This window comes from Populus euphratica, unplaced genomic scaffold (genome assembly GCF_000495115.2).
Source record: "Populus euphratica unplaced genomic scaffold, PopEup_1.0 scaffold2.1, whole genome shotgun sequence".
Taxonomy (NCBI): domain Eukaryota; kingdom Viridiplantae; phylum Streptophyta; class Magnoliopsida; order Malpighiales; family Salicaceae; genus Populus; species Populus euphratica.
The window spans coordinates 3,157,809-3,184,406 of NW_011499846.1; the positions used below are offsets into that span (position 1 = coordinate 3,157,809).

Genomic DNA, 26,598 nt, shown 5'->3' on the forward strand with positions numbered 1-26,598 from the left:
CAATTAAAAGTATTTTTTATAAAATATTTTTTAAAATTATAATTATAAAAATTATCACAATTTCAAATATACCTATATTTTAATTGTACCACAATTTTATTAAAAAAATATCAAATTGGCGGGCCTATCAATAATTGAGCTCCAACATTAGATTCACAACAAACATTCAATACCATCTTTTTACCATGATATTCAGATGTTAACTTTTTTTATTTTTTTATGTTTTTTTTTAACTATTGAAACTTTAAGAGATTGAATTAACCTTTTTTCTCCTATAATTGTTAGACAAATGAGAGAGCAGTGGAATACTCAAATCTAGATCTGTTGTAGAACATAAAACCAGATGCAACATAATTATTTTATTCTTCATAATTTTTTAACAGATATATTTTATGTTTATAAAATCATGAATATTAAAAACTTTTTTAAATGGATTATATTAACGATAGAATTGTATCTAGTTTAATTAAACAATAAAACTGGAATTTTAACATCACATTATTATATTTATAACGTATTAATAATTCAATAAATGCTAAATTAATCCAGCACCTTAATGCCACGATCAATCTAATACCTTTTGAATTATAAATACTTCAAAAAAAAGATATCTAAACAAACAGTCCCTTGATACTTCAGGAAGAAAACAGCTGGCCACATTATTCTACCCCTAAATCCCTCTCTACGATGATTGGCTCTCAAGTTCCTTCACTCAACCAAACACACAAGACCACGTATCCAAAACTCTACTTCCCCCTCCATCTTATTCACGTGGCAATCACTCATCGGCATACCTTTCCTTCACTCAACCAAACACACAATACCACGTATCCAAAACTCTACTCCCCGCCCGCACTTTATTCACGTGCAAGCACTCATTCGCATACCTGACACAAATTAATCGGGGAGGAACCGAAATTAAATAAAATCATCACTTCAAACTCCAAACAAAAAAATCTGTTTGTGTAAGTCTTCGTCAACTTCTGTTTGGTTGCCGAGGAAATTTAATTACTTCTTGGATTTTGATATTCTCGTCCTTTTGATTCTATTGATAGATTTTAGTTTCGTGATCAGCGGATAATCTTGTGTTTGCAGAATTTCTGATAAAAATTATGACTAGGAGCCGTTTCAAGCAAGAGCATGATTTTGGTATTTTTCTTATTTTTTGTTAATCATGCCTGATTCTGTGTTATTACGAATCCCTAATTTTCGATTTCTTTTTCTCTAGAGAAGAGGAGGGCTGAAGCTGCGAGAATCAGGGAGAAATACCCGGACAGGATTCCGGTAAGGATGTTGTTTTAATTTTGCTCATTAGTTGATGGACTTCGGGCTAGAGTTATTTTTGCTGGTGCTGAATTTTTTTTTTGGATGAATATTGGCATTGTTGTCAACGGGGCTTGAATTGTTCTCGCTACTTAGACATGATGATTTATGATGGTTGTTTTTGCATCTTGCGATTGATTGAAGCTTCTTTCTCTACTTTGTGACTGTTGGTAATAAATGTGGGCTAGGTCGATTTATTAATCTGATTGAACTTCCTAAAATTTTGCTGTTCATTCTGGAAAGCAGAACACAAGATCTTGCTTGCCTTTTATTTCTCTTGTTGAAAGAAGCTTTTTGAATTTTGAAAGAATTTAGGTGGAAGAACATGCTTTAATTTTGCACATATTGTCTCTGTTTTGATGTGGGTTTCATGGTGCTTTAATAATGCGAGCTTGCTTGTTGCATGGGGCTGAAATCCATGATCATCACACCATTTACCCATTCAATTTTAATTACATGTGTTCAGGATTGATGCATGGTGCTCTATTTGCACGTTGAATGATATTATTTGCTTGAATTTTGTTACTGTTTAAGTTATATATGTTCTACAATGGATAACCTAATTTCAATAAGGAGTAAAGTCTTTTGGCACCTTTCTCATCCAGTTAGCCTCTATTACTTACCAACTAGGTAATTGTGGAGAAGGCTGAGAGAAGCGATATTCCCAACATTGACAAGATAAAGTAAGAATCGCTTTCATACTGCAAATGTTTTCTCCCTTGGTTTCGTACATGATATGGTTCGGGTCTTCCTTTAGTATTGTTAGTTAGAGAATGCGTCTTTCTTGTCCTCCAAAAATTCAGCTGATGGGTTTTTTCCCTTACAATTCAAATTGCATCATATGGTTGTTTATGTCCCGTACTTCTGTTTACTTGTACATTTTGAAGTGCAAAAGATAATATTTATTTGGTTTGAGTTTTACAGGTACCTAGTCCCGGCTGACCTGACAGTCGGTCAATTTGTTTATGTGATCCGGAAGAGAATTAAACTGAGTGCAGAAAAGGCAATTTTTATATTTGTGGACAATGTCCTCCCACCAACTGGTATCAATCACTTTCTCCCTTCCCCCTCCTAGTGAAATGTGCATAATACATCTATGAACTCATCAAAAATAGCTTGAATCTCAAACTAGTCAGGTTCACTGATACAGATATGTATATTTATTATATACATATAATAATGACTGTGGGTGTGGAATGTTTTTTAGATACTGCTATTAAACTGATTTTTTGACAATGAATCTCTACTGCATGGAATAACTTTTCCTTTAAAACTAACCAATTGAACTAGTCCATCACAAATGAAATGGATCAAGGAAATGTTTTTTCAACCGAAACTAAATTATCAATTAAAGCATCTAATGATCCTTTTGTTTACTGAAAGTGTTAAGTTGCTCTTTGAAAATGCACGTTCATGAAGATGCACGAACATTAATTTCTATAGAAATCTAAACTTTGTTTGGCACAAATTAGTTCATATGCAGGGCAACTGGTGTGTATTTAGTCTCTGTGTTTGCTTGTTGTATAACTGGCGTGTTCCCTTTAAAATTGTGGATAGTTTTATAATAGCGGGCGAAAGTGTTTTAACATTTTTCAGAAACCTGGGAGTAATAAATGTAAATTCAAACATATCGCAGGAGCAATAATGTCGTCAATCTATGATGAAAAGAAGGATGAGGATGCATTTCTCTATGTCACGTACAGTGGGGAAAACACATTTGGGTGCCAGATGTTGCCATAGCCAAGTTCTTTCAGTGTCTTCCATTCTTTGTCATTACAAGTTAAAATCTATCTCTCGTTTCCTAGGACTTGAACAGTCCTGGTATTATGCCCTGTGATTTATGGCCTTGTTGCCTTTCTTGTACATGTGTGTAGTAGCTCTTCGTAAATTGGCCTTGTTGCCTTTCTTGTACATGTGTGCAGCTCTTCGGAAATTGAAATGGTGTCAACTACTGAAAGTAATTAAAAATTTCGAAACATGTTTTCTTTTCCTCGCTTACTACTTGTCTATTAATTGGTTTCTAGTTTTTGCCTCCTCATAAATGCGGACAGGCGTCTTGGTTTACTATGGAGTAAATCTTGAAGCTTGCCTAGAAATATTACTGTAAAGTGAATGCAGTGGTAACAAAATGGGAGAGAGTGAGGATTGGGTATATCTGGAGAAAAGGTTGAATTGGATCCCCATGTGGGACACCGCATATCTCAGGTTTGGAGAGTGAGAAGCTCTCAGTAGTAAAGGAAGAGGGGAGAAGAGGGAGATCCATCGAAGTGTTATCAACGGATTTGAAATCCTTTGATATGTGTACATGGTTACTTTTGTCTCAAAACCTTTTGATATTGGATCGCGGATTGTATTGGATCGCGGATTTGATACGTGATCTGCAAAACCTTTTGATATTGGATCGCGGATTTGATACGTGATCCGTGTAGTCTAGATAGGGTTTATTTGATAGTATAGAAAAGGTTTTATTTTAAAGTTTTTGTTTAGAAATGTTTTAAAATAATATTTTTTAAAATTTTTATTTTTAATACTAGTATATTAAAATCATAAAAAAATTAATTAGAAGTAAAAAAAATCAAGATTTTAAATAAATTGTTGTGGTTTTTGCTAATCAATGGCTTGGATTGGGAGATAAATTAATTGGCTTTGCTTCTATTAATCTTTTGGAGTCTTTGGAAATGTTATTGAAATCATATTTTTTAAAATTTATTTTTTTTATTAAAATTTATTTTTTTTATATTTTTAAATCGTTTTAATATGCTAGTTTTAAAAATATTTTTTTAAAAATAAAAAATACTATAAACCATAATAACTACTATAATCTAAAACATATCTGAAATCATCATTCTTTAAGTTTGATTGACGAGATAATCTTAAAAATAGTTTATTTTTTGATTATTATGTACATACATTAATATAAAAAATATTTTTTTTTTTAAGACTTAGATGGTTTTAAAATTCTATCCTATGTGGTTTTCCTAATTTAACTTTTTTCAAAGAATCAAACTATTTTATCTCTTTTACTCTCCTTTTAATCTAAAGTGTAGTGAAAAAATAAAATAAAATTGTAACTTATGACTGTTAAGTATAAATGATGCACGTGGTTCAGAGAAGCAGCTTTGAAAGAAAAACTGCATCTACGGCACACATAGAGGGTAAAATCAATCCATAGTCTATATCAAAAGAAAAACATTTTTTACGAGGTGATTGCTCAATCAGAACAATAGACAGTCGATCCAACCCCATGAAATCTCAATCAAGGCTCTTGACTTTCTGAGTGGTTGTTATTTCGAGAAATCAATTCAGACCTCAATTATTTTTATTGGATACGTTTTACACTTCACATTCCATATATCGGAAAGGCATCTCTTTGATTATGTAAAGGCTATAGTATAAGGTGTTGAATCTAAGACTTTACAGATATGAAATTTCAGATTTCACCATCAAACCACCCAAGCCTCAGCCCTCTAAAGCTCGAAATGGTCTTCAGAATTTAATAATTATTTCACATAAGCTCTATCCTTTTCTATACAAAAGCCCCTTTTAGATAAAAGAAAGTGACATTTCGTTCAAAATATACAGCCATTTTATACATTTTTTCGGGTGAATAATTTTTGTAGTTATAATATACATTTTTTCTCTCTCCAGATCTTAATTTCTTAACTTTTATATTATGTGGATATGAATTTATTTAACAATATAGTTGTAAAAAAAAAATATATCTTGAAATAAAACTTGGGTTACGAGTTGAAATAACTAATCTTTAATTTTTTTAAAAATAATATTATTTTGATGAATATTTTTTTTTAATTAACAAATAATAGCTATATCTTGATAAAATTATACTCAATCAACCTGAATTTTTAATAAAATTAAGCAAGATTTGTTTTTTGTTTTAAATCCGATGGATTCGGGATTAACTGTATAATTAAGTGGCATTGACACGGGAATGATGGGGCATTTGATTTCAGATACAGAGGAGGAGTCACACTGTACTGTTTATGTTGGAAGTCTCTACATAGAAACCATTACCAGCTTTCAGTATTAACTTCTACAACCGACCGACATGGTCTTACCGAACTCTCTCTGACATTATTAATTCTCGCAGATATTGGACCGCCTTTCACTTGGATGAGCCGATGATGCGCAGATTAAGCGAGGATGCCGTGGGGACAACTGAGCGAGCCGACCGAGACTGCTCTGCTTTTACAGGACACAACCAGTTGAGCTGGCTGTCAACGCCAAGCCCGAATCCCTAGCCATTTTTGATAGCCGAGCCTGTCGCGCCGTCGATCATATCCAACACAAACACCCCACGTGAGGAGGCCATCAACGCCTACAAATTTACACGGGGAAGCGACAACTCGCCAAACCAACATACAAACAAGCAAACAGTTGAGTCGAGTTCGTGCTTGTGATCTTCTTCCCATTTCGTTTTAATATATTTTTTTAAGAACAAGCATATATTTCCGAATCAATTTTTATATATTATAATTGCTTAAGGAAAATCTTTATTAAACTTAAATTTTAAAAATAAGAGTGACAAATCTTTTGAGAAATCTTTCCAGATTTTGAAAATACATCAATTGCATCATGTCCGATAACCCATACCTGTTTCAGAAATTTTAATTTAAATTGGATAGAAATAGGAATTAAATCAGAGACAAACATTTGGTCTCCAAGGACAACTTCTACAATCTCTTGATTATCGTATAAACGGTTGGATGATTGTAATCCATAGCCTAAAATTATTGGTTCAAGAGACCATGAAGAGATCTTTACATTTAGTCCAGAATCAATCAGAACTGTTACATTTAGTCAATTTTTGCCAATTCTCAATTCAATAAAATCATCACATGCAGTCCAGAATCAAATATATGAACTGTTACATGAACTTCATGGAGTTAATTTTAGAGAGTCCAAAACAATTCCTTCATTCAAAATCTCCCCCATTTTCATATTTTGTCGTCAGATTGAGTCACCATCAACGGTCATCCTGGGCCTTGGCGATCACAATGCCCGCACCTGACCTATGGTGTGTTTTTCTTGGACCACTGGGGCATCAATATGGCAAGCCTTTGGCGGACATGGTTGTCAAACCTCGACTACAGATCAACTCGAAACCCAGATAATTTAAGATTTTGGCCGGGTTTTACATGTCAAAAAAGTAAATTTATAATTAGATTATTTAAATTTCGATAACATGCGATCAACCTGAAACTCAAATGACTACATAACCTAAATGATCCTATTTGTTTGTTTTTTTTTTCCGATAACTTCTCGTGTCTTCCTTTTTCAGTAACTTTCATGGCACCTTGTGCCTTCTCATTTTCAGTAACTTTTTTAGGTTTTGGGATCTTTTAATATATATATGTCTGCACCTTGTGCCTTCTCATTTTCAGTAACATTTTTAGGTTTTGGGATCTTTTGATATATATATATATATATATTTCTAGCAAGGTCCTTGGTGATAAAGATGCATCTTCGCATCTAGATCTTCTTCTCAAAACAAACAAGAGTAAAAGGATCGTAATTAAGAAGAATGCTACCCATGAATTAAATTGAAAAGAAGAAGCGATGAAGTGGAGACACAAAAGAGAGTTTTGATATGCGGGTAATTCTTGGTTTTATGCCTCTTTTATTGGTAAACCGGCTTCTTTGAAAAAATAATTTTGTTTGTTTTTTTAAATTTTTTTTATATTAAAATAATATTTTTTATTTTTTAAAAATTAGGTTATTAAAACCATCCAACACATAAACAAAATAAATTAATTACCATGTTGGGATACAGGTGCATCGGACATTTTCCACGTGGCAGTTGAATGAATCACATGGGTGTTCGCCACGTGTCCTGTATGGCCGGTGTTGACGGTTAGGACACTCTTACCTGTTCCTTGTGAAAGGTACAGAGAAGGGGCGAGTTCATGCACCAGTGTCCCCTCCTGTCTCTCTCCCCTTCGTGTCCCTGCTTTTCACAGGGCCCACCTATGTTCGGCTGATCATGTGGCTACTAGTCAACGATCGATGATCAGCCGATTAAACTGTTTAAGGACTTCTTCGTGTCTTGAGATTTCATGGAGAGAAAATCAATTCTCCGTCTGCAACGTATATATACAATATCCTAATTAAAGATACAAAAAACTCACATGAATTTTCTGATTTTAATTTTTAAAAAAATTCACGAAATATTTTTTTTTCTAATTGAATTTCTCAATAAAAATGCACACAGTATATAATTATAGTTCTCTATAATCAAATGGAATTTAATTATGTAAACATAAATAAGAGAGCTCTTGTAGTTCCGATAAAAATTCGATTTCAAATCAAAATCTGACTTTATTCCTTTTTTTCACTCAGAAGAGTACTCTCATTGGAATTAAAAAGATTTTTATATTACTTTAGAAATAATTTATTTTATTAATAAACACATATTTACACTGGTTTTAATTTTTTTATTTGAATTTGAAACCTTTATGCCTTTATTTAAATTTTATCATATTAATTTTCGATGAATGGAGAAGACAAATTCTTAGCTTATTTTACAAATTGAATTCCAATGTAATGAATTTCCATCATTCTTATCATTGTCATTATTATTTATTAGAATATATTTTGAATATTTTGATTTCTCAATAAAAGCTCAGCTGATATCAAAAGCGTTTAAGATCACGGTACCTAATATTTTTTTTAAATAATTTTTTATTTAAAAATATATTAAAATAATTTTTTTATATTTTTAATATTTGTATATCAAAATTATATAAAAAAATCAATTTAATATTTTTTAAATTAAAAATATTTTTTGAAAAACCTAAAAATAAATATAAAAATAGTTGAAAAAATTCACAACCAAGAAACCTAATTCACTTGGTTAAGCCCAACAAGCAGATAAACAACCTTTTTTTATGTATTTTAATATATATATTTTTTTATTATTTTTTCAACAATTTTTTTTTTTGAAGAATTCTTCATACACAAAAAATTTTATTATAAAATTAAATATATAAAATATATAAACCTATACTTTTGAATGGACGAATAACCCGCCAATCAGGCATTTTTTATTTCACTAGTTAAGGATTTGTTTAGCATAAATCGCTTTGCTGGGTAAGCTATAAATAGCCTTTACGCCTCTAAATCTGACCTTTGTATTGGAAAAGTCAAGTCTTTTACAAGACATAATCACTGTCAAGAGGTAAAGTCTCTCATTTCTTGACCACACAAAAAAAAAATCACCAACTAAAATAAATTGGTAATTGCTTATCCCTTCAATAATAAAAACTTTAAAACTCTAACTTAAGTATTGAAGAATTATTTTGCAGATGACACCATGATCGCAACTCTTGTCAGGACAACCCAATCCATTAGTAGCAGCCATCGAGATTTTTCACCCACTTCGTAAGACTTGTGAAGAAATATCGGTGGAATATTCCCATCCCGGTGCCCACCTATCTCTCATCGGAAAACTACTGAAAAGACATATATCGAAAGGCACATTGCATTTACCAAGACTTTCGAGGACTGATATCTCACGGTTCTTCAAATTTTATTGATCCTTGGTACTTCAAAAAAAGTTGCACGCATCAAACAAGGTCATGCATGTGCTTCTACCTTCTTCTTCTTCTTCTTCTTCTTTTTTCTTCTTTTTTTTCCCCTATTACGGTAATATAAAGTATAATACACAGATTGACAAACAAGGAGAGAAAATATAAGAAACACAAGCTAAAAAGGTAACCTACTTTCAATAATATATTACTCATAGAATATTCATAACTAGTTTTTCAAGGTGAAAAAAAGGCAGGGAAGGCCCATGGGCAAGAAACAAGGAGGCAGAAACTATGCAATAATATATGACTTATTCATTAAGTTTTTCCTCACTTGACACACAAGTGAAGATTTAACAGAGACAAAGAATGGAGTTCTTCGGTAGAAACAATGAGGGGTGCGAGCACTTTCTCGAATTTGTTTAATGTTAATTTAATGTTGCATATTAATTCCAGCACTCCTGCTTCCATTTGCTTCGTAATTATATATTTTAAGGAAAATCTCTCTTTTGGACTCTCTCTCTTCTTCTCTCCCCCATATATCTACAGGAAGAGTTCTAAGCTTCTTCTCTTTCCCTGGTGGGGGCTGTGTCATCCAATCGATTGAATTGTGGAAGAGAAGGGACAAACAAACCAACCATTTCCTATCACTTTCCCCTTTCTTTTCCCCACCAATACACTTGCATGTTCTGCAATACAAAGACTTTATACTTGCATTTAATGCTCTTCCTACAAATAACACCATTGCTACTGCCCTAACCACTACCACGCTACTCTCTAAATCTCCAAGGAAGCTTTTTTTTTTTTTTTGTTATTTTTGAAACCTTAAAACACTCTTTCTAGCTAGCTAAAGCTTGCTTCCTTAATATGTCAGTGATCACATATTCTTGCTATTTTCTGCTTTCAATTTTCTGCTTTTCCTTGCATGCATGTAATGCCAGACCACTAGCTGATATTGATAAGAAGCCTGAGAAGAAATTTCAGATAATTTCTAATCAGGTTGGTGCACCCAGTTGCTAGTTTTTCTTGTATTTTTAAATTCCATCTGCTTGGTATAACATGGTAGATATTTTTAATATATAACATATTTCCTGGGTTTTGCACAGACTAGTAGTGATGAGAAGGAGATTTCAGTTACCATAGTATCCCAAGCGGATTCCTCTTCGTCAAATGAATTCGGAGCGGCAAAAGAAGATAGCATTGCAAAGACTGATCAGTTGGATGATAATGCTCAAAAGCTGAAGGACCCGAAAGCCAAACAGGAGTCAATAAGTGACGAGAAAGTAAAAGATTCAGGTGCTGCTCACAAAGAGCCTCTTGTTTCAGTTTCTTGGCCTGTGCCCCAAAAGAAACGTGGCGAAACACATCCTGGTTTCAACTTGGATTATTCTCCACCAAAGACACACCCTCCTTCCCATAACTGAACACTTAACCTTTTTCTAGGTTATCTTGTGAACCTATTTCTCTTCTTGGTTTCTCTGATCCTTGAGGGCTTCAACCAAAAAAAATAATTTAATTGCCATATATAGAGCAATGAAGAATATGAAGTCAGATGGAGTATTCATGACTATCAGAACCCTAGGGTTCTAACAATCGCTGCATTTTGCACAGCTATAAAGTCATATATTATATTACATGGCACAGGCTGCTAGATTTACTGTACTGGCAAGAGCCTCTCTCTATCTTTGTAGCGGATGTACAATATCAAAATGTAAATTTGCTTTACTACCTTACAATGTCATGATCATGGCTGGCCATCTCTTCTTATATTAGACATGTTTTTTTTTTCTTTTTATCATTTTCATGCTATCATCTCCTGCGCCGGGTAATTATTGCACCGACTTATTTGGTCAGCTAGGTTGTATTAGTTTGGTCTTGTAATTTAAGTGTCTAATTAATTCATATATGCCAATTATATATCTAGATGATTGATGATCAGTAATTCACTACAACATATATATATACTTTGTCGTCATTGATCAATTAATGTCTTCATCTTTAAGCACGCAATCACTGAGGTTTCAGTGGTTTGGTGTAGTAGCTTGATATATAATTATTAATATATGCAAAAAATGTTATGATCGGAGATTCATATGATCACCAGGGAGCACAAAAACAAACATCAAAATGGTTCATCTCTAATTTCACACCAAGATCCTAATTCGGCGACTGTCACGATTCATCGCATGCAATCCAAACATGCATCTGTAGCTAATTGTAAATGCAGTGTGTTTGTTTAGATAGTAGCGAGATATAGCTAGAATATATTGGACAGCGATATGATTTCTTGTTCATTTTCATCCAAGTCAATTTCTATGCATATGAATTTACAAGTTCAAGGGTTTTAAACGAACCATTGATATAAGGGTAAGTAACCAGACGAGGTATCATATTTGTGAGGAATGGTAGTTGATCTCTTCATAAATGAGGGGAGGCCGGTTTATCTCCAGTCGCTACAGTTACAATCAACGTTTGAAATTCTCCCCTCACATGGTATTTGGTATTTTGGTCGCAAGCAAACGAATTTCTTTATCTTCGCAATGAATGAGGGGATTTAATGTTTTTGTATGACCTGACTGCTTTTTGGAAACCTTGGCAAGTCATGCGAAGTTAAATTGACTTCTGCGATCCATTAGACCAACCTTGGCTAGTGCCCTCACTTGTTTTCTTTTTACACAGCAATTTAGATCGTATGGACATGGATGTGAATTTGTTTCGTGAAAAATATTTCTCATATATATGATGAAGAATTAATTTATGCTCAACACTCGTCGCCAAAAAGAATTCCCTGCCCTTAAAACTTGGATTCAAACTCAGAAAACTCCCACAGGCAAAAGAAGATACAGTCAACATACATGAACTAAATGTCGTTTATTTATTTAATCATGTCTTTAAAGATGGTTGACCAAGTCGTTGCTTGTTCTTGGAGTAATTTTGACATGCATGTCAAAGCAAAGCCAATAGGGATCTTCATTCCCATTTTCATGTTCTTTATGAGAAACTATCCCAGACTGATTTGGGTTCATTAATTAGGAACAAGTTAAATGTAGGCGGGTTCACGTACGGAGGCAGGCAGGCTCGGGACCTAACAAGAGACATAAGATGCATCAATTCCTAGATTGTTCCCAAAAGAAATAGACTCCACACTAGTAATTTGAACTTTACTTTAAAATCCCAATAAAGAAGATCTAGAAAAACAACATAAATTTTCTTGCTGTAATGGAAACAACAAACATCCTATCGTTGAAACTTTAGCGTGAGCAATGTGCCGGCGAATGAAACATTTTCTCGTGCAATCGAAGGGATGGAATTGCACTCCAACTAGCTCCCACTTCCCAATTGACAGCCATGCAAGGCTCGGTTTTCTTTGATTTTAGTTTAAGATGGAAAGGGCGACCCTCATTTCAAAATGGTTAAGAAATATCCTAATTAGTCCCTCTACGATCGTATTTTTGTTGATCCAGCCCCTCATCAATTATTATGTAAAATGCAACCCGCCTATTAATTTCATGATTTTTTTTTGTGACGTGATCCTTCTATCCATTTCAATCGAAGTCAAAGATAATCTTGATTAAATCCACACACACACACACATATATGAATAAATTGGGCTATCAATAAATTGCGCAAGTGAGTTTTTGGCCGATACAAAGAGATGTGAAATTAATTAAAGATGGAAGGGATTAATAAGAAAAATGGAGGGTTGTCGTTTATTAATTATAAAAGCCACGTGAATCTCTTAACGCATATATATCAAGTTGTTCTTCCAATAAACCTCCCTCATAATAACGAAGCTTCTTTCTGTAATTTATGCTCGATGTAGCTTAATTACATGCATGAAAATGTTCCTGGAAGAATCTTATTGTGTGATTTATTATACGTTGATATATAAGTTGTTGCTGATTGATTAAGGCAGATCATAGGATGTTCATATAGAACAGAAAAATGAAACGCACAATAACATGCCGAAACAACATAATATACACCAACAACAACTTGATTGTGCGTTTCATTACATAATATACACCAACAACAACTTGATTAAGGTTTGGGTTGTCAGGTTTTTGACAAATTGATTTGATTTGTTTTTAGTGGAAGAAAAATTATAAATCTGTTTAGTTAAATAAATTCGACGTACTTACATAAAAAGTTTTTACAAATTAATTTGTATTAGAATTTTGCTTTAATGAAAAAAATTAAAGTTTTTAACCTTTAACTTTCTCATTATAATTAACTTATACACACACTCTCTCTCTTTTAATTTTATGAGATAGGTTTGGTTGTAAAGAAGATTCATTGCTTGTTTTACTTTTTTAAATCTAGTTTAATCTTGAGATCAATATTCGAGAGAATTAATTTTTAAAAATGCATTAAAGAAAGTAACTTTAATTAACACACAAGCTGAATATCAAATGATACTCCTAAACACTAGATATCAAGAAACCTACCTTCCTTTTATACAGATAGAAAAAGGGTTGCTTGAGTAATTAGGTTTTGCCAACATATATCATCCTAATTAATTTATTTTATTATCATAAAATATGATGAAAAATAAGTTTTGAAATATCATATCAAGTAAAAAATGACTCATCACATTCAGGGGCGTGGTAATGAAAATTAAAAACCCATGTTTAATTCATTCATCTTTAATTTGGGCAAAGAGTAGTCCTGCTTAAACTCGATCATAGCAGCAATTAACCATTGCAAGATTAATGTTGATTATTGGAGCCCAATAAAAGTCCAGTCTCTCTTTCCTGATGATCCGTTGAACATCTAAAAACCATATTGGCTGCACTCGACTTGGAAGGATTCTGGAGGTTCAAGTCTAATCTTAGACAATAGAACCACCTTCATCGTACTCCGCTGCAACCGGCAATTCTGTTGCTTGCTTTCAAGATTTAATAAACTTCTCCTCTTCTGACAAATTTGAATTAATTAGCTTCTCCTTTGGTACCGCTATGGGTGTTCATTCAGTTTGGGTCTAAAAATCCAACTAAACCGAAAGTTGTAATTTTTAGAAATTTGACGATGATTGAACTGAAAATCAATTCAAATTGAAATGATTCGGTTTAATTTAAGTTGTTTTTTTCACTTTAAAAACCAAAAAACCGACAATTCCAATAAAATTACACCAATAGAGAGGGAAGATAACTTGGTCCATTATAAGGAATAGATGCAGGGAGAGAAGGTAGCAGCAAGAGAACAAAAATTGCAGATAACTTGGTCCAGTAGAGTAAATCGAATAAACACCAACACCAGGCTTCCAGGCCTTTAAACCACAGGCCCACAACCTTCAGGCCCTGTTATAGAGGACCTCTGAAACGACAACAAATTGGCCATCTTTGCTTACCCCAACTGGAAACCTGATTTCGTAGCCATACCGTTACTTGTTTGCTTATTGAACCATATTTTAACAGCCTTCTAGTCGTGTCTCCGTGCTTCATTGAATTGTCTGCAAACAAAGAATTTAAACAGACATATTTGATGTGTACATCAGATGAATATGTCGACTGTCAAGTTCACCTAATTATTATTCCAAGAACAAGAAAAACTATCTTGTTATTACATAAATGAGGTTTAATTATGTGTGGTTTGTCAAATAATTACTCTAAAAGGGACTGTAGGGGTAATCATACGGGTAATTACTTTAAATTATTAAAAAAATAAATCATTACCCGACCTTATCTTCTTCTCTTTTACCCAAACTTGCTTTATCTAATTGAGTAACTAATCTGGATAGCCTGGATATTTTATTCTTTATATGGTATTAGACAAACGAGATAAGATATGAGATGGTTGATTTGTCCCATCCATACACCCATCACCAATGCAAAAGAAATTGTAACATTCAATCATGTCTAATTTCTTATATTAAAAGTGTGTTTGTCTAATAAATATTCAAAAAACATGTATTATATAATTTCTGGGGCGTAACTCATAAACAAATACTCTTTTAATGCCATTTTAATATTACTTTTTTTAAAGATAATTTGCAATATATATCTTGCTGATTAAGAGGTGAGTGAAGAATCAATTAGGCTAGCAAGATAAGAGCTATGATAATGATTCTATCCGATATACAACGTACTGAACATCAATTTAAAGGAAATTGCTCTAATCCAGCATATCAAATGTTATCTTAGTGTCTCTTCTTTATAATAATTTGTATTCTGTGCCTTCAAATATCTTGATTATTAATTGTTGATTATATTCAGCGTCTTGGAGGGAACTCATATACTTGTAGTTAGCATATTTACTGCTAGTGTGTTTCTCGGAAGCACGGCATGAAGTTCCTTAGGAAGCTAATGCCGTCACACATGTCATCTTGAAACACAAATTGTTTGAGTTTTGTTAAAAAAATTTATTATATTAATGCTTTATTTTTATAAATTATATTAGAAAAAACATAACATCAACGTTTTAGATTTAAGATTTTTTTAAAATAAAACAATCAAAGTTTTTATTTATAATAGCTAAATAATATCACGGGATTATAAAAAATATAAAGAAATAGTTGAGCAGTGTAGTCCTGTTTTTATGTTTATTGGATTGAATATAAACAATTAAAAACAATAATTTACAAATTTTATGAATTGTTTTTTCTCTATGATGTTTTGGTGTACATTTAAAATCAAATGTTCTTCTATAGTGATTATATATATATAAAGTTAGATACAAAACGCGTGTTTAATATATTATATGGAAAGCACAATTTTGAGTATTGAATCAGAAAAAAGGAAAAAGATAGAAAAAGGAAAAAAGAAAACTCCACAAAAAGCACATACTAGAGAAAGTGAAAAAAAAAGTTAAAAGGGAAACACGTATTCAAAAAAATTATATTAAAAATATAAAAAAACATACATTTATTAACTAGTACGAAGCTGTTGATGAAGCGGGGAGGGAACGCGCGCTTTGGTTTTTTATTTGCTTTATGCAGCGAAGCTGTTATTTAAATGAATAAATAAATAAGAATGAAGCATTTAGGCTCAAATATATTATATAAAATACAATTTCATAATGCTCAAACTCTCGTCTAAATCCTAAAAACTCTATAAAAGGTTGACAACGAGGTCATACGAACCTGTACTGTACTGATATTAACATGATGAGTTCGTCGCAATCCAGGCGTGTTGGTCTTCTTCAACCATCCCAACATTCTTTTATCTGGTATCCGTCTTCCTTGTCCATCAGCCCTCAGAGTCGCTCCACTTAAGGAGGGAGAGAGGAAAGAGAAACAAGATCTCCACTGTGTTGGATATAACTATATATACACCCTCTAACAATCCCCTTGTGACCAACGTTCGCTCACCTTGATTACTCATTGAACCTTGTAGTGCTTTGAGTTTTTACCTTATGGTTTTTTTGTGGGGTGTGGCGCTAGCAGCATGAAGATATTCGGCTGACAACAGCTCCCAGGCCCAAATCCAAGTCCTTTTGCTGGTCATCGACTTCACTCGTCATCATATGTTTTATACGTTGAACCAGCAAAAGGATCACGCAAGTTTCAAGCTATATGTACGTCGTTTTGATATTTAAAAACATATGGTTATTTTCATGTCAGCTCTTGTATTTCCAGTCCAGTTATAAATAAACTATTGATAAAGAAGTAGAGAAATCATGGTTTCTTTAAAAAAAACACAGAAAACAGTATACTCTTTTTAAGTGCTTTAACCATTAGAGAAACCCTCCCACCGAGCTCAAGTCATGATTTGCCAATTGCCAATCATTTCACAGAGTCGTTTCCGAGGACTTGATTGCGTTATTAGAAAAGCCATTTTGTTTCTGGGATTTGAAAAATCATTTGTTGAATTGACCAGACATAATATTTTTCCTGCGTAGTACCAAGCTTTTTTTAACATTTTTACCAGCAACCAGAAAGGGACAGTCCATCAAGAAGCCATCGCTAAATCAACTCAGTGTGCTGGTACTGCCTTTCTCTAAATTTTTTTATTTTTTTTTGAAGAACTTTAAATTAATTTTTTATTTTTTTATTTTTTTAAGGGTCTAATATCATTTTTTTTGAAGAACTTTAAATTAATTTTAAATTTTTTTATTTTTTTAAGGGTCTAAAAAAATATTATTTTAATATATTTAAAAAAATATATTTAAAACACTTTAAAAAAACATCCCACAGCTCGGAACCAAGAACTTGGACCCCGGAAACCGATTTTTCTTCTGTCTTGTTCCTATTTGAGCCAGAGACAAGTAAAAATAAAAAAGAACAGAAAGTAAGATCACAGCCACCCATTTTTAATTCCAACAAAAGATCATGACCGTTGAGCTTGTCTCGATATCTTCAAGACCCCACACAAAGCCTTCACTCATTATCTGGCGACGTCAGATTCAGTTTAAGAAATCCTGGCCAGAAGAACCCGTTTTGTTATGATTACTTAAATACCCCTGCACTCGCCTCTCTGTCCTCGTAACAAAAAGATTCAGGAAAGGGTACTATTGGAAACTACAATAGATTGCAGAAACAATCTGAGCTAGATTACCTTTCTCTATCTCACTGGTCGCTGTAAAAGGAAATTGTTAACGAAGGAGCACTCAGAATGAGAATCTCACGCGCTTCCATTGAGCGTATAAGCGTGTACTACCAACCACCACCAATATCAGTAGAAAAAAATTAATTTAACTGTCAACCTACTTTGTTTTTGCTGCTGCTGTTGTGTCAATGGTTATTGTTCTCTTGTAATTTTCATACATAAGAAATTTAATCCAAAATATATATTAAAACTAGAAAGTAAATTTAAATTATTACCGTGTGTTCTTCTTTGAGATTTTATCCGTGTTGTTTACATTAAATTATTCTATTTATAAGATTTTTTTTTCACTGTCCCATATATTTAAATCTATAATAATAATTTTGGGTTGCGTTTATCACCTAAATAAATATATTAAAAATAAAAGATAGAAATACATACTGCAGCAAGATATGTTAAAACTAAGAAATAAAAGAAAATATACCAGGAATTTATTTAGTTATATAAATATATCAACAACATGAATTATTGAATTATTTTTTAACATTCATGTTGTTATTTTTAATGCAAGATCATGAATAATCAAAATGCTAGAAAGATATAAATTATAATAAAATGTATCTGTCTTGTTTTGGCATTGATTACCGTGGTTTTTCTTTCATCCAATGCACACATAAGATCGATTAGTTATTGGTCATTGATACGAGTTGGATAGTTTTTTTTATAGAAAATATATAAAAACTTTTTAAATTTTTTATAAAAGGAGTTCTAATTATAAATTATAAATGGAAAATTTATAGATACATTTAATTAAATAAAAAAAGCTAAATGTTTTAATAAATATAAAATAAAAGAAAATAAAATATTAATATGTCTACTCAATTCGTCTAACTACAAATCTAAGAATTTTTTTCCAATATAAAATTGTTATTAACATATTTTTTAATAGTGAGTAAAAAAAACAACTATAAATCACAAGATTAATATTTATATATAATAAAAAGTGTAAAGAATTTTTTTTAAAAAAGAATGACGATGACAATAAAAAAGAAGAATATAAATAGTTCAATGTATATTAATACATATTTCAAGTGTGAATAATAAAAATTAATATTTTTTCCAAAAAATGTAAAGAAAAAAAAGAAAACAATAGATAAGAAAAAAATAGTGATAAATAAATCAAATGTAAAATAATAAGAATATCAAGTATGAGAAAAAAAATATAAAAAAAATTATTTTTATAAAAAAATTATAAATTTGTCATCGTTGTAGTACCGTTACAATAAAAGAAATTGAAAATAATTTCAATTGTGCTGCTTCTACTGTGAAAATATGTTTTTCTGTATAATGTTGCACATTAAAAGATTTAAGCTGTTTTATCATTGCTGTAAGGGACTATGTAATTTTTTCTAGAAATAAATAAAATCAATTTATCTTCCTACACTGTTTCTACACTTAAACAGGTGCTAGAAATGATTATTTTATAATCTTTGAGATATATACAGATTATAGTCTTTGTTTTATTCTATGTTTTTTAATTAAAAAATACAACTTCTTTGATACGTAGAAAGGAGTGAAACAACATCACAATTTCCATGCTATACGAAACAATAATGAAAATTGAGCCTAATTGAAAAGAAAAAAAGGCTTGACAATTATAATTAAATAGCCTTCCAAATAGCAAATATTTCTTCACTTTATATATTTTAAGACATTTAAATTCCTTCTATTGAGAACTATAACATGTTACCCCAAATCAATGAAGAAATAAGCTTCGTTATTGTATTTTATTGTCAGAAGAAACAAAGCTATCACCGAGTGTCTAACATAATTTCCCACAAAACTCTCTTGTTATGAACACCCGAGCCTTGATTAGTCATCGATTTTAAAACAACACAAGATGATAATAAAAACAAAAGATCTCAATATTCAAGGGCAACTAAGTATAAAATTTGTGTTTTGAACTGTATTTTAAAAATATTTTTTTTATTTTAAATTAATATTTTTTAATATTTTCAAATTATTTTGATGTGTTTATCTTAAAAATAATTTTTAAAAAATAAAAAAATATTACCAACATATTTTTTAAATAAAAATTATTTTAAAAAATAATCGTAATAACATTTTTAAATACACTTTAAATAAAAATCATTTTAAAAAATAATCCTAATAACATTTTTAAACACGCTCAAAATAAATGATAAAAAAATTTATATCCATACAAAAAATTTATATCTATTATTATATGGATGCAACTAGCATATAGTATAGTAATAAAATAAATTCAAGATTATTGAAATAAAAAAAGGAAAAAACTTGTATCATCAAAGTTGAAATTATTAGTTAAGATCTAATTCGTTTAATAGAATATAAATTCAACCATGTGAAAAATAAATTCTTAATATTTAGAAAATAGAATAGATTGTATCTCGTGGCAACCAAATCGGTGCTAGTTTTTTCCCATACAGTCATAAATTCCTTTTTTTTTTTTGGGAAAACTAACATTCTTCTTTTACACCCGCCATGGAAGTGAGAGTGGGATAGCAATCAACAAAAGAAAACCCTCCAAGAGAGATAACTCCGTCTACAGACAAAAGCCACATAAAAAAAAATACAATTATAAAATTGAAACAAGAAAGAAACTATAGAGAGAGAAAAAAAGTGGGGAGAGAGAAAGAGAGACAGCAAGACGAGAGAGAGGATTGAAGAGAACTTCACTACTTTTACATTCTGCACGCATCCACATCAGACACATAGGAGGAGGACAGGGTACTGCAAAGCCACAATAAGAAGGCAAGAGTAGAAGATGAAGAGAAGACGCTGAGAGAGAGAAAACACACACAAAAAAAAAAAACTGAACGAAGTTAACTAGCTTGGAAGAACCACGGAGATAAAAGATGGTACAAAAAATGAGGTAGCTAGCTAGATGAGTACCCAAGAAGAAGAAGAAGAGCTCTTTTATAAGTTTTCTGTGTGTTCTAAAATGGGATTTTTTTTCTTTTTGCCGGACCTCTCTCTTTGTGCATTTAACAACTTGTCTCCCTCTGAAAATAAAATTGATTTTGATTTTGGAAGGTTTTTTTTTTTTTTTTTGTCTCTTGTTGGAAGGGCCAACTTCTTGTTTTTTTATATATTCAAACTAACCCCGTAATATTTTGTCTTTCAGTTACTTGCTTCTGCAAAGCATTAAACCTTGACAGGGGTAGTGGTGGAGATGGTTTCTTGATTTTCTTTAAAATCAACTGGAGATATTCGGGTTTCTTGAATTCTTAGTTTCTTGATTTTGTTAAATGAAGGCCATGCCCCTACCCTTCGAAAACTTTCAAGGGAAGGGGGTGTTAGATTTCTCCTCGTCTACAACTTCCTCTCCAGATTCACTGCATCAATACCACCAGAAGTGGCATAACAACAACAGCAAAGAAAGTTGTGGTTTTTTTTTGGGCAGTACTGAGCCCACATCTGTGCTTGATACAATAAGTAGACAAAGCCCACCAACATCGTCCTCAACACTGTCTTCTTCTCAAGGCGGAGGTGGCGGCGGCGGAGGAGCCTCCACCGACACCACCAACGGGGTGGCAGGAGCGGTGGAAGCAACCCTTGTGTAGATGAAAAATGTGGGCAGCAACTTGGAATGGAGGATTGGGAGAGTGTGTTGCCAGGTTCTCCTAGTCAAGAGCAGTCAATTTTAAGGCTAATTATGGGTGATATTGAGGACCCATCCGTGGGACTTGACAAACTGTTACAAAGTGGAAGTAGGTCTGAAGATACGGAGCATCCGTCGGGTTTTGGTGTTGTAGATCAAGTTTTTGGCTTTGATGTATCCAGTATGAGTTCTGCAAGCGCCAACTTGGTTGCCAACAACAACATTGATCCTTCTTCAATCCATGGTATTTAGCCTGATTTCCCTTTTGTTAACCACAATGTTATTAGAATTTCTAATATGGGCACTGAACCAAGTCCTTGTTTTGTTTAATTCAGGGATCAATCTTTTACCAGGGTTGTTTCAGCAACAACAGCAGCAGGCAGCATTTGATCAAGATGAGAAGCCGCTGATTTTGAATCCAGTGATGATAAGCAACCAAAACCAACATCAGTTTGTGCAAAATCCAGCTACGCTTTTGCCATTCTCATATTCGCAATTACAAGAGCATCATAACAACCAGCATTTCTTATCACCACCGCCGTCGAAAAGGCTTAATTCTGGGCCTGTTGGAGTCAATTATGTGCCAAAAGTCTTTGATTCGAGACCTCCAGAGTTGTTTCTTCCACGACAACATCAACAGCATCAGCAGCAGCAGCAGCAGCCGAATCATCAGTTTCGAATGTTGCAGCAGCTGCAGCAGAGGCAGGGAATGATCACGAATCAGAAAATTGCAAGCGATGAATTGGCAAACCAGCAGCATCTTCAACAGGCAATAATAGGCCCGATATGTCAAGCAGCAGAGCTGATCGAAAATAGGAATCCGGTACTTGCGCAAGGGATATTGGCGCGGCTCAATCACCAGCTCTCTCTTCCAATCGGTAAGCCTTACCAAAGGACAGCCTTTTACTTCAAGGATGCCTTGCAGTTACTTCTCCATACGAGCACCAACAACTCAATTGATACTGCTTGTAACCTGATTTGCAAGATTGGTGCTTATAAATCTTTCTCTGAGATCTCACCAATCCTTCAGTTTGCGAATTTTACTTGCAACCAAGTTCTTCTTGAGGCTTCTGAGGGGTTTGAGAGAATTCATATTGTTGATTTTGATATTGGATATGGTGGACAGTGGGCTTCTCTTATGCAAGAACTGGCTTTGAGGACTGGAGGTGTCCCTTCTCTTAAAATCACAGCTTTTGCTTCTCCTTCCTCACATGATGAGCTTGGCTTCACTCGAGAAAATTTAAGAATCTTTGCAAGTGAAATCAACATACCATTCGAGCTTGAAATTTTAAGCCTTGAATCCTTGGGTTCTGATTCTTGGCCAATGCCTCTTCGCATGCCGGAAAAGGAAGTAACCGCTGTGAATCTTCCAATTGGCTCCTTTTCAAATGACCCATCAACTCTTCCTCTGGCTCTTCGCTTTGTAAAGCAACTGTCACCCAAAGTTGTGGTCTCTTTGGACAGAGGCTGTGACCGAAGCGACCTCCCATTTGGGCACCATGTAAATCATGCCATTCAATCTTATTCAACCCTGCTGGAATCACTGGATGCCGTGAATGTGAACCTAGATGCATTGCAAAAGATTGAGAGTTTTCTGGTGCAGCCAGGTATTGAGAAAATTGTTTTGGGTCGTCGTCGTTGCCCTGATAGGACTTCTCCTTGGAGGAGTCTCTTTTTGCAGTCTGGTTTCACTCCATTGCCTTTCAGTAACTTTACCGAGTCACAAGCCGAGTACTTGGTGCAACGTACTCCAGTTAGGGGCTTCCATGTCGAAAAGAGGCAATCTTCACTTGTTCTTTGCTGGCAACGGAAGGAGCTCATAGCAGCTTCTGCTTGGAGGTGTTAAGAAACGAGAACTAACATTTTGGATAAGGTGCGCCATGCTCCTAACACCGGGTTTAATTTCTGATCTTTTTGACTTTTGTATTGGCTCAGGTTCTCTTTCGCTAATTGTCTATGTGCTCTAGGTTTATTATTTCCAATCAAGAAACTGAACATTCTTGTAACCGGATGGGTGTACAGTTCTTATTTTCTGTCACTTTAGTTATTGCTGATAGCTGGTTTTAAGGTGGTAATTGTTTGTTGTACACCTCACAACAAGGCAAAACAAGATGTGGAAGACATGATTAACCCTTTTCAAATCAAGCCTCTGGCCTAATTTGCTGGCGTAAGTTTTTTACCTCGTTAGTTTTAACAATCTGTCCCAAGTTTCCTGATACAAGCAGTTCTACTTGCAGTTACTCTTTTTTCTGATGTTCATAATTATTATATTCTTACATGCCTTATTTTGAGGAAGCTTTGAGAGTTGAGACACCGATTCTTGATCTCTATAGCTTATGCACTTCATTTACGTTGTAGTACTATGCCACATGATAATCAGCTCTGCTCTCAAACCACCACCAGAATCTTTGGTTAATGCTATAGAATCATCCATGTTCTTTATGTTATCAGAATCTGAATGTGTTTTTTCTTCATATGGTATGCTTCAAATCTCAACTTTTGATTAGAAATTTTACTAGACCGGACATCTTTTCATGTTGTGGTTAATGGAACCTTAGCCTTCTTATAATTTAATGCAAAGCTGATGTGCATGTAAATAAGTTTCCATGTGTATTTATACAGCTTACCAATATGATATTGAGTTGATAAAATTACAGTGTACCAGGTTCATAGATTTGTGTCATTAAAGGCCACAGAGGTTGGATGGTGGCCTAAATTCTCTCTAATGGACGCTTAACACAACTTTATCAACGAGTATTATATAATTCACCAAATGTCTGTTGTGACGGTGCAATCCAACTTAATTTAGTATTAAGGGCCATGATTTTTATTTTTTATCATGATATTTATGTAATCATTCTAACACTTAATATTGTACACACTGAATTTGCCCTTGGTTTTTTATTCTCCCCCCCTCGTGAAGTCACATGGGTCTTGTACCATTGGACCATTGCCTGATTATTTTGAAGTCCATTTCTTTTTCGTCATCTTCATGAACACGCAAGTTATTAACCACACTTTTAGTCGAACACCAATCACATTTGCATGTTGCATTTGAAAAGGAGTGAGGGAGATGGTTGGAACCGTTATTAATTTGGTATGACACATTGAATTTTGTAGTTTTGAATGATATTAGTGTGCGTTGTATTTTTTTTTTGTACATCATCCAAAAAAAAGGTGACATCATTGATATACTTCTATGATTTTATTAAATTACTTACAATCTCATCACATATATAATCTATTCACATATATAATCTATTATAGACCTCTGGTTTTCTTGCCTTTGTGAACGTCAAACGATGTTAGTTAAAAAGTCACCAGGAATAATAAAATTAGGATTGCAATCCTATTATATAACTGCTGCATCTTCTTGCAACTTCTTCCAGTATAGTTATATTGTACAATTGATATCACTATAATATAATTTGAGATTTGTAAGGATATGTAAGCATGTTTTATAAAATTTTTCATCTTTATTTTCATACTCGAAAGGCATATTCAATTACATTGTATAGTGACATGTGTGCATGATTGAATCATTTTTCTTGACTTGTTGATTATACTTGTTGCTACCTAACTTTTTACTTATATTTTTTATAGATTTTTAGAAAAAACTAAAAATAGCATAAAGATAATGAAAACCCTAAAAAAAAATATTTTTGATGTATTAATATTGTCTTTAGCATTTTCAATGTCATCTCAAAAAGAATTTAAATTTTTAAAGGTATTTTAAACGCGTTTAACTTTTAATGCATTAATTTTACAATAACTGATTTTACTTGTTGAGTCGACTTTGATATTGCTATCTTTAAAAACTACAAAAAAATAAAAAAATAAAAATTGATAAAAAATAAATAAGTCAAGGGATTAATATGTTTCAGGGATCAAGTCGCTTTGCCTATAAATAGAGATCATAGCACACACAAAAAGGCAAGAGCAAATTTATTATCATACGTGTACGACATCGAGGCGATCTACCACTCTCAATTGATATATATAAATCTATCTAGCAAATATAAAGAGATACGGAATTCTTGTTTCTTATTAATAAAATATAGACTGAGAATCGTCACCTAGTATTCTAGTTACTAAAAACATTAATTGGTTTTAGAGATGTGGTACAGAGACTGGTTACATAAATGGAAGATATTAACACTCCAAATACGCTCATTTTCAATAGGTTGCATTGTTTTAATGTCTAATAAAAAATCTAAGCAATATATATATATAAACTTCTTATATGTAGGAAATGTATTTTACATATAAATTCGTAATCCCTAATACTAAAATCAAACAATTTTTTTTAATTTTTTTGGAAATATTAGTTAATGTTCTCTTGACTTTAATAAATTGGTTATTAAAGCCATATGCATGCTAAAATATTTTTTTGGTGTATAAAGAACACAATATGATTTTTAGCTTTGAAATACTTGGCCATATGCAAAAAAAAATATTTATTTATTTATTTTATTTTTGTTTTGGTTGACGAAGTGTATTTACTTGGAATGGGCCAATATGACCTAACTTAAAAAAAATGGGTTAGCATTGGCCTAACACGAAGGAAAATGGGCTGACACCGGCCAACATAAAAATGGGCTAGCACCAGCCCAAAGGTAAAAACTATAACAGGCTAGTTACTATGGCCAACATAAAAATGGGCTAGCACCAGCTCAAAGGTAAAAACTATAACAGGCTGGTTACTGTGCACAACACAATAACCAACCAATTAACTATTTTATGCACAGTAACCAACCAATTAACTACTTTGCTGCAAAACGTGAATTGCTCATGTTCTGTATGCAGCAGAACATGAATTGCTCATGTTCTGTATGGAAAATGAAAGAAGAAAAACAAAAGAAAATAAGGTAGTGAAGGAGAGAAAAGTACCTCGCGTGAAGGGGGTGATTGTTGTCGTCTGTGGTGGCTTATAGTGGTGGTGATTGTGACAGCCTTTCCTCTATTTTTTCTTTTTTCCTACTTCTTCACCTGTCTTTTTCGTTTCTCTTCTTCCCCTCACTACTTTCTTTCCTTTTTCTTTTGTGCATATCTCCTACTCTCCTTCTTCCTTCTTTCTCTATTAGTTTTTTCTCTCTCTTTACCTCTCTGTTTCTACTCTCCTTCTTCCTTCTTTCTCTATTGGTTTTTTCTCTCTTTTTCTCTGTTTTTTCTCTCTCTTTTTACCTCTCTGTATTTTTTCTTTCTTCCTATTCTTCTGTTTTTTCTCCTTTTTTTTTGTCTCCATATCTCCTTTCTCCCCTGTATTTATTGGGGGAAAAGGAGACCTACACCTTTGCTTAGTCAACTATGCAAGGTTGTAGGGTGGACGAGGTGACTATTGTTTAGCCATCGCTTTACCACCCTAGGGACACCTCTCCTTCCCTAATGCTAACACGCAGAAAGCAATGCAAGTGGGGGGTTTTTGGTCGCTGTTTTTTTAGGTCATTGGGGGGAGGGAAGTCGGTGCTAAACAAAAGAGAAAAGATCATCTCCTTCCCTTGCTTCGCTCGTCGAAGGGAAGGAGAAGACCTACAGTCAAAAGAGAAAAGATCATCTCCTTCCCTTCGATCCTTCCCTTGCTTCGCTCGTTGAAGGGAAGGAGAAG

General features: G+C 33.1%; 2 protein-coding genes, 1 long non-coding RNA gene and 1 pseudogene across 5 annotated transcripts; 3 read left to right on the forward strand and 1 right to left on the reverse strand.

The window, feature by feature from the left end:
• The first annotated feature begins 817 nt into the window (after positions 1-817).
• LOC105131979 (autophagy-related protein 8f-like) lies at positions 818-3,312 on the forward strand. 3 transcript variants are annotated; one of them, XM_011035221.1, is made up of 6 exons: positions 818-965; positions 1,096-1,149; positions 1,229-1,284; positions 1,954-2,006; positions 2,248-2,366; positions 2,960-3,155. In XM_011035221.1, exons 2-6 carry the CDS (start codon positions 1,113-1,115, stop codon positions 3,061-3,063), a joined length of 369 nt encoding a protein of 122 aa, XP_011033523.1. In that variant the 5' UTR covers positions 818-965; positions 1,096-1,112; the 3' UTR covers positions 3,064-3,155. The 3 variants fall into 3 exon arrangements, 2 of the variants coding, with proteins under 2 accessions (XP_011033523.1, XP_011033532.1); XR_843525.1 differs by lacking the exon at positions 818-965 and adding an exon at positions 3,236-3,312 and having other exon boundaries at positions 972-1,149; positions 2,960-3,187; XM_011035230.1 differs by lacking the exon at positions 818-965 and having other exon boundaries at positions 972-1,149; positions 1,234-1,284.
• LOC105131974 (uncharacterized) lies at positions 3,045-3,725 on the reverse strand. Its single transcript, XR_843524.1, has 3 exons — positions 3,711-3,725; positions 3,225-3,650; positions 3,045-3,176 (listed from the first exon to the last, which is right to left on the reverse strand). It is a non-coding gene; the product is annotated as an uncharacterized LOC105131974 (long non-coding RNA).
• A 5,596-nt stretch (positions 3,726-9,321) lies between these two features.
• LOC105131996 (uncharacterized) lies at positions 9,322-10,654 on the forward strand. The gene is made up of 2 exons (XM_011035242.1): positions 9,322-9,866; positions 9,974-10,654. Exons 1-2 carry the CDS (start codon positions 9,735-9,737, stop codon positions 10,289-10,291), a joined length of 450 nt encoding a protein of 149 aa, XP_011033544.1. The 5' UTR covers positions 9,322-9,734; the 3' UTR covers positions 10,292-10,654.
• A 9,311-nt stretch (positions 10,655-19,965) lies between these two features.
• LOC105132004 (scarecrow-like protein 22) lies at positions 19,966-23,172 on the forward strand (annotated as a pseudogene).
• The last annotated feature ends 3,426 nt before the right edge of the window (positions 23,173-26,598 follow it).

What these genes read in the sequence shown, in the direction of transcription:
- LOC105131979 (XM_011035221.1), top strand. Translation starts at nt 1,113, where the DNA reads ATGACTAGGAGCCGTTTCAAGCAAGAGCATGATTTTG. An exon ending in CCCAACATTGACAAGATAAA is followed by an intron (nt 2,007 to 2,247) that starts GTAAGAATCGCT and finishes TGAGTTTTACAG; the next exon opens with GTACCTAGTCCCGGCTGACC. An exon ending in CAATGTCCTCCCACCAACTG is followed by an intron (nt 2,367 to 2,959) that starts GTATCAATCACT and finishes AACATATCGCAG; the next exon opens with GAGCAATAATGTCGTCAATC.
- LOC105131996 (XM_011035242.1), top strand. Translation starts at nt 9,735, where the DNA reads ATGTCAGTGATCACATATTCTTGCTATTTTCTGCTTTCAATTTTCTGC. An exon ending in TTCAGATAATTTCTAATCAG is followed by an intron (nt 9,867 to 9,973) that starts GTTGGTGCACCC and finishes GGTTTTGCACAG; the next exon opens with ACTAGTAGTGATGAGAAGGA.